Here is an 8,661-nt window from a genome sequence, read left to right as displayed (position 1 = left end):
AAAAAAAGCTCAGAATATTTGGGGGGTGGGGGGCAGGGAAGAAACTTGTTTTTCTTTTCATGGGAAATCTTACAAAGAAATTCTGGATTTTGAAAGCGATGTATTTCTCTTGAGACCATAACGCCTAACACAGTTACCACACATAATCTTTGCTTTTATCCAATGTCACTTATAAGGTATCCTGAAACCTAGAATTCCTTTAAATGATTCTAATTCATTGGTAGTTTGATCTGAAGGGAAATGAGAGACCTGGCTTTGCTTTCAGAATTTGTATATTCGTTATTCCTATATTTTATGAATTTATATCTTTAGCCCTTTTGTTATTTAAGTAAGTACTTGTTCATTTTTGTGATGACAAACTGCTGGAGATTCTGGTCACTTTAATACTTAAATTGTAATTTAGGATTCAGACAGCTAAAGAATTCAAAATGACAGCTCAGCAACATCAAGATGTGAAATAAAAGTATCTTATTGTTTTAGAGCACAATTTTAATTGTGGGACTGTTCAGAAGTAAATCCCACTTAGACCAGTTTCCGTGCAAGTAGAAAAAAAACTAAGCAAAGGTGGTTTAATGTTTTCAAAGTAACTTTTTCTTAGACCCTATTTTTGTTGTTTCTTTATAATATGTATCAATAAACTAATTCATTTCAGTTCTGAAATTCTGAGGCTGAATTCTTTGCTACTTGAAATCACACTACTATTCTGCTTACGGTTAGATGGGCAATATAAAACTGTACATTAAAGGCTTATCCTGAATTAAATTCACAGAAGGTCCAGTAATACCTGGTAAGCATCTTATACTTCCTTCTCCCACACAAGTAGGTGTATATGTGACATTTACTGCCCATGGAAGCTTCTGAAGATCTGGATACCTAGCAAGCAAACAGCTTGACTTGGCTGTTGACAAACACAATAGCCTGAATACATGTAGCATGCCAATGTAATGAGTAGGCAATTATGCTGGCTCAAGAATTCTCAGAATCCACAGGTCATAAAGTTGCCATGGTTGCCCACCCCTTCAATAGAATATGAAATGCTTAAATTATAAATGATTCCTAATTAGTCCACATACGTTGGGATACCTGAATAATTATGCCCCTTCCCTTAAAAAAAAAGTAAACAAAGGAAAATTACTCGCTAAGTTTGCCGGCTAGCTCTTGGAGAGCTTCTTCTTGATCATGACAAAGATTTCTCAATTGCTTGTTTTTCCCCTGTAACTTTAGGAATTCCTTAAATGGAAACAAACATAATTAATTGATACATAAAGCATGACAATATTTGACACTGAGGAATGTACATCAGGCATTTCTTTAGTTCAAATAGGCGCTCAATGAAAGAGAAGGGGAAAGCTGAATTATCACATATTGATACCCACAAATTATTATTCAGAGGCAGTGAAGAAGTAAGGATTCATTTTATGTCAGAATAGGATAGATCATGTTTTTCAACCTTGACAAGTTGGACTTCAACTCCCAGAATTCCCTAGCCAGCATGCTGACTGCAGAATTCTGGGAACTGAAGTCCACACATCTTAAATTTGCTGAGGTTGAAAACCATTGGGATAGATGAAAACAGGAAAAGCATCTGAACTGAGGCATAATTGTTTCTAGGGGAGCAATGTGAAACAATATCTTCAGCCAGTGCCCTGCGACTTCAAATCCAGGAAGAAAAAAAACCCAGCGGTTTCTCCTCATTCCAAGACAGAATGATTCTGACTTCAAATGCTGAGTTAATGGAGGGAGGGAGGCATAGATGGATGGATGGATAGAGATAGATAGATAGATAGATAGATAGATAGATAGATAGATAGATAGATAGATAGATAGATAGATGATAGATACCACAACTTCCATTTAACTCAACAGAACTGTTTACTTTGCATTGTGGACAGCTAAACCTAAAATACATCTTTGAGTAAGACCAATCTCCCACCATACTTTTCAGATACACAAGTTCCTTGTGTATCTTCAGAGAGCCACTTGTGCTGATCTAATCAACTGAGTCAAGGAAAAGCATTAACATTGGAGAAATATTGCATTCTTAAGTCATAGCAGATAAAAATCAAGATGGGTGGAGCAAAAGACAAATGGAAGAAAATTAAAAAATTAAGGAGGAAGGATAAAATGATGAAAACTCTGCTCAAGCTAATTAATGTGAGGAACAGAACATGAGAATTTTTAGAGTAAAATAAGAACTTCCAGGAATGCCCAACTGGGAGCTTCCTTGTTGGAGCAAACTCAGAACCTCTGTGAACCATAGCCCAAACGTAATTGACATAAAACAGATTATATGTAGGGAATGTCAAAAAAGAAGTCAAGATGGCTCTCATTACCACATGACTAGTGTGGTAATTTGTGTTTAATGGCCCCCCTGCATGATGTCTACATGAAAATACATGAAAATTACAAATATGAGACTCTTAAACAAAATTTAACAGCTCACCTTCTAAATGGCCATTTAGTGAATATTAGGCATTTTCAACATATCTTTGGAGATACCTACCGGGATCTTGGTCCTGATCATGATTCCCCTCTTCCCCCCACCCCCACTCATGTATAAGTGGTTGGAAAGACCCAGTTTTCCATATTTTCCAGTTTTCCTTGTGTGCAGCTTCTATCAGTGGGAAGTTTCAGGCAAAAAAGCTCTTCTGTCAGCTGCCACTCATCTGACTTCCAGGAAGTCTCCCACAGCCCCACTTGCTTATATGGCCCTTCACCCAGATCCCATCACACCCACCTCATTAAGTGTGCAAAAGCATTTTCTGGCCCACCCTTTTCCCTCTACTTTTTTTTAATCAGGATTCAGTTTTTGAAAAATTACTTTTTTAAGTGTAACGATTTGCTGAGTCTCTGTTTGGAGAAAACATGTAGTTTCTTTTTCCTTTTTAAGGTCTTCCTCCATAGTTTGTCTCCATTCTCTTTCTATTTTCAAATCTGTCTCCAACTGACACCTAAAAATATAGAATATTTTAAAAATTCATTCAAGCAGAAGAATGTTTTCAAAGCATTAGCTTCATTTTAATTTATGAAATCTTTTAATCAGTGCCATAAACTACATGATAAATATTTCACCTCATTTAAATCATAGCATCAATCTAATATAGGTGCTTGATATGCTCAATAGACATTTTCAAAAATAAATTACAGAAAATTAACCCTTTTTTTAAAAAAAGAAGGAAAGTGTTCACTTTCTTTTTTCCTCCTTTTGTGTAAGGACTACTTTTTCTGAGAGATCCTAAAGGAACGTCTCTGAAACTCTTTTTCTACATGTTTTCTAATTTTATTCTTGTCAATTTATTTAAATTTATTGTCTGGGTAGAAACAGTGAGAGAAATAAAGCCCAAATAAAACCAGCCAGAACGATCCTTGTACAATCACATCACTTCAAAATAAACCCATAAAAAGGAAGCTGCATGTTATAAAATTGTAAAACTAGATTGAACATGAAATGTGCAATCACATAATTGCATTTTATGTATTGTCTAGCTTGGCCTTAAAAAAATGTTTCCTAAATGTTCAGATCTTCTCCTCCTCCCCCTTTCCCTCCCCCTCCCCCTCCCCTTTATTCCCCAGACTGGCTGGAGTTGCCAGGATCACAGCTCAGCTAAGCTGAAAGAATCTCACACTCTCCAGCTTAATCTTGAAATTTGTATTTGTGGCTTGGAGTTATCCACGTTTACCAAAACAAAAAACACCCTACACCCATCCATAGTTTTTAATCAGGTCATATAATTTCTTCTTAAAACTCTCTTATTGAATAAAAACTGGCTGTGGCTATCAAGAAAAGGACTCAAAAAGCTTAAATGAATTTCAGCAGCTCGAGGAATGTGGAAGACTTTCCCTATTTTTTTTATTATTATTATTTACACAGAAGCCTTCCCTGCCTGATAGGAAACTCAAAGGAGCTTCAAAATTTACACTATGGCGCTGAAGTTCCTGGCTCGCGCATAAAGCTTTGAATGAGCCCCAGCAGCTCCCCAGTCTCTACTCTGACACCTTTTCCAGGCTATCTGACTAGGCAGGATCAGGACATGGGTCTGGCTGAGAGTGACAGCCCCCTTCCCATGCCTCTCAGGCTGCTACAGGAAAGAAGCTGTAGATTTATTCTCATAATGCCCAAATGGTAGGACAGGAACAACTGAGTGTTAGTTTTATAGAGGAAGGCCCAAACTTGAAATAAGGAGGGCTTTCTTGGCCACGAGTTATGAAACGGTGGGACATCCTGATTCCTGGAGTCACAGTGCTCTATCCCCAGAAGTTTTCAAAGCAAGGCTGGGCAACAATTTACCTGGGATGGCCTGAAAGTCCTGCTCTGAGTAAGGGCTGAACTAGAAGACCCCACCCCACCCCCAAAAGTCCCTTTTGACTTCACCATTTAAACATTCTGTGACTGTTTAACTCAAGATATAATATCGATGTACTATAGAAGAGCCAGTCTGGTGTAGTGATGAAGGCGCAGGCCTAGAAGCGAGGAGATAGTAACTTCTAGTCCCGCCTCAGGCATGAAAGCCAGCCGGGTGACTTTGGGACAGCCACTCTCTCAGTCTAACTCCCTTCACAGATTATTGACTGGGGAAACTAGGAGGAGGACGGATTACTGGGTAGGTCCACTGCCCTGAGTTACTTAAAGGTAAAGGTTCCCCCGCACATGCGTGCTAGTTGTTTCCAACTCTGGGGGCCGGTGCTCATCTCCGTTTCAAAGCCGAAGAGCCAGCGCTTGTCCAAGGACGTCTCCGTGGTCATGTGGCCGGCATGACTAGACGCCAAAGGCGCACGGAACGCTGTTACCTTCCCACCGTAGTGGTCCCTATTTTTCTACTCGCATTTTTACGTGCTTTCGAACTGCTAGGTTGGCAGAAGCTGGGACGAGTAACAGGCGCTCACTCTGTTACACGGCACTCGGGATTCGACCCGCCAAACTGCCGACCTTCTGATCGACAAGCTCAGCGTTAAAAATAAATAAATAACACCCTGAGGAGTAGAAGTCACGGTGTTTCTTGGGAAATTCATTTGAGAAAGAAAAAAGTTAAAAGGCAATGGTTGAAATGGATGAATGGATGCGTTTATTTATTTGAGTGGTACTTCATCTTTATTTTGTTTAATTCAGGACAGAGGGTGTAATGTTTCCACTTCTAATTTTTCCAACAACAGCCCTGAGAGGTGGGTTGGGCTGAAAGAGAGAGGCCAACCTAGAAACATTCTAAGACTAGAACTCACCGTTTCCTGTTCCTAATCCTTAATAATTTCCATGAAATAATATCTTAAGTCTATACAAATTTCTGTAAAGAAAAATACTGTACACCAAGAACAGGATATTGTTCTAAATGGTTGATATATTAAACATATATGCTGACATATAAATATTAAAATGTTTATAATAAAATATTAAAAATAATCCAGTTTCCCCCCCCCCCCAAATCAAGGTTACTTACACTTGGTTTTCCTTTTGGGCAATTTCTTTCTGAAGAGTTTCAGATTTATTCATATAATCTTGTTTAACTTTCTTGTCCTCACTGTCTGCTTCCATGTGAGCCTTCTCTGCTTGCTGCAATCTGGTGTAATTCAAATCAACTTTGGGTAAAACTGAAGCTAGAATTTGGATGTAAAGGATGAAGACAAATAAAAGGGGGAAAAATGGGGAAATAGAACATTTCTAAATGAAAACAAAGTTTGGGGATAAACTCACTAACTCAAATGAGACCCAGACAATGCCTACAAATTCAAATTATTCATCTCACTATCACCACAAAACATCCATAAATTTCTCCATGTTTTTATTTGGGATCCATGATAAACAGGTGCCATCACAGCAGAATGATACATATTTTAGTTTTTTTACATACAGAGTGCTATCTGAGCATTTAAGCTCTTTTATAGATTTTATAGATTTCTTTTTTGAAAAGGAACAACCAAACTTCAAATAGCCCAGTCAACTGGCTTCACAAAAGAAGAAAGAAAGGAACAGGGACACCCTCAGGGGCAATGAAAAGAACCATAATGGTGGCCCTGACCATGTGGTCGCAGCCACCATTTTGACTTTTTTGACTTTCATCTCCTACTGATACAGAACACTGGATGATTGAACTTAGGACAATAAAAGTGTATTTGAGGCTCAACACACACCAAGGAAAGTCACTGACTCTAATACAGTGTTTCTCAACCTTGCCAAGTTGAAGTTGAGTGGACTTCAATTCCCAGAATTCCTCAGCCACAATTCTTTGCAGGGGAATTCTGGGAGCTGAAGTCCACAAATCTTCAAGTTGCTAAGCATGAGAAACCCTGGCCTAATGTGTCCTATGTGGCATCAGTTCTGTGGTCATTAATATTGGTCTAATATAATATATATGGTATTATGCAAATAGTTGGATTCCCACCCAGGTTTGAGAGTGGATAAAAAAGCAGATATATACTGCCTGGTAGAGATGTCTGTTACAAAGGAGGGGGTGTACTTAAAATCTCCAAATGCTAGCAGCCACTGTGTCATCAATGTCCCGCCCTCATCCCATGCACTCTAAAGGGGAGGGCTTCTGTTGCATGGCTGTGGCTGCCATCTTGGCTTTTCTGACCCTCAACACTCCTGCTCTAATGCTAAAATGTTCCTAAAGCTCCCTCATCTGTAAGGATGATTCCCCCTCAGCTTTAAAGGCAGGAGCATGGGAGAAAGCCAATTCCCAAAGAATTAACTTTAAAGCCTTTCTACCCAGGCAGATGTCCGAGCACAAACGGAAAAATTCCATTTCATGATAAAATGCTATCAACTATAAGCAAAAAGTGTTTCCATCAGTCCCTCTTTCTTCTTCTGTACCACAAAGTAGATGCAGGCGTATGTCCCACTCAAAGAGGCTTTTATGCTTCAACAATGTGCACCAATTTATTTACATTTCACTACTACTTCGGTTCAAAGCAGGGTGGATTTCCAATTTAATTCATTTTTTTAAAGCAAAATATAATTCTCCAAGCACAACTGTGGTGCACGTCTACATTTCTTAAAGACAACCTTGTGCAAATATTAATATATTTAAAGATCATCCAGAAGACCATGTTTAACTCTTGTCCTTACCAAAAGACAAGAAAAGATCTATGTAAACAGAGGATGAATTACAATCTGTAAGATCTTTTCTGAACCATTTCTCCCTACCAGCTTCACAGTCATAAAAATAATGCTAGCTGAACTTGAAATCAGCCTCTATCATTTGCTAGGTAATAACACTGTGATTTTGAAAAGATCAATTCCAACTGAAAACTTCTAAATTAAGATTTCTATTGTCACTTTATTTAGGAAAAACAATGCAGGAAATCAGTGTCAGAAACACAGTCCAATGAGAATACTACACTGACATCCCAAGTAAACCAAATACATGAACAAGAGACTCAAATCCAAGCATCATAATTCAAAGCTCATTTTCCTTGGGTAAGCGCTGCTGTTTGCTCCATTATGAATTGTTTTGCAAGAACCATGGCTTCAAAATGATATATCTTTAACCAGCTTGTACTGGGGCTGCCCTTCGCGACTGGAACATTTCACCAAAGTCATAGCAATAGTCCTAGTCTGCGTTAACAATTCTTTGTCACTTCAGATGTGCAATGGATAAAAATCAAAGACAAAAGCAATAAAAACATCCAAAAATGTGGGATAAAGGAGAAAAGAAAAAGAAAGAGGAAAAACGATGTCAATAAAAGAATATTCATGCTTACTGACGTTTTAATACATAATGTTTTTGTTCAATAGACTGGATTGAAAAAGAAAACAACGATGAGACTATGGATGTTTACATTTTTAAGCATTTAGAAAAATCAACCATTTTTTAAAACATACTTCTGGGATTGTGGTGCAACAACAGCAAATTCCCAGGCCAGGAATTGAGAAAAAAAGGAGCAAAGATTTTTGTGTACCCTGTTCTAACCCTCCTCACTTTGCTTCTTCCAGAAATGTGAATGTCTGAGCAAACTGGAAAGCTCACTCTATGACATGTTTAGCATTTACACTTGAATCAAAACACGAGTGTCCACAAGCATGTGTTGGTCAAAAATTTGTAATCAAAGCCCTATTCCTTTTTCTGTGCAATACAGTGAAAAAGGAGTAAGGCAGGGGTGTCTAACCTGGGCAACTTTGAGACTTGTGGACTTCAACTTCATGGCTTCTTGGGGAATTTTGGGAGTTGAACACCCCTGGTGTAAGGGTATTGATCAAGACTGATAATTTTTTGACACACAAACCTGCGAACACCTCCAACCAGGATAGCTGATTTATTTCACCATAAGCCTAAAAATGCTCTTGGCTTCTTAAGGGAGAAATACAATTGGCTTAGATCTGAGGCTGAACCAACCATGGCTAGAAACATCATGAGTTCTCTACTAGAAATTTCTGCTAACAAGTGAAACCAAGTCAGAAACAAAGGGTAATGCTCCCTCAGAATACTGCCATGGTACCAATTCTCTCTTTAATATCTAGACCAGGGGTCTTCAAACATGGCCCTTTTATGACTTGTGGACTTCAACTCCCAGAATTCCTCAGCCAGGCACGCTGGCTGAGGAATTCTGGGAGCTGGAAGTCCACAAGTCATAAAAGAGCCAAGTTTGAAGACCCCTGATCTAGAGCCTAGGGTTATTTTACAAGCACTTAAGCTCTTATTTACATAAGCTCTTATTTACACTTAAGCT

General features: G+C 38.5%; 1 protein-coding gene across 3 annotated transcripts in view; it reads right to left on the bottom strand.

The window, feature by feature from the left end:
* RUFY2 (RUN and FYVE domain containing 2) overlaps window positions 1-8,661 on the bottom strand; it is a gene marked incomplete at its 5' end in the record, with an annotated part of 33,457 nt that overhangs the window by 6,350 nt on the left and 18,446 nt on the right. The window contains 3 exons of one of the 3 annotated variants that reach the window (XR_014026750.1): window positions 1,140-1,230; window positions 2,822-2,951; window positions 5,433-5,552. Coding sequence is in view for 2 of the 3 variants with exons in the window: in XM_081330072.1 (XP_081186198.1) it covers window positions 1,136-1,230; window positions 2,822-2,951; window positions 5,433-5,552 (345 nt within the window). Of the gene's footprint in view, window positions 1-1,135; window positions 1,231-2,821; window positions 2,952-5,432; window positions 5,553-5,641; window positions 7,572-8,661 lie in introns of those variants that run through there. The other 2 variants (XM_081330072.1, XM_081330073.1) reach the window with 2 other exon arrangements.

The sequence above is a fragment of the Vipera berus genome (genome assembly GCF_964194415.1).
Source record: "Vipera berus genome assembly, chromosome: 5".
In the NCBI taxonomy this organism is placed as follows: Eukaryota; Metazoa; Chordata; class Lepidosauria; order Squamata; family Viperidae; genus Vipera; species Vipera berus.
The sequence above is the reverse complement of the archived record's forward strand: the minus strand, read 5'-3'. Positions and strand labels throughout refer to the sequence as shown.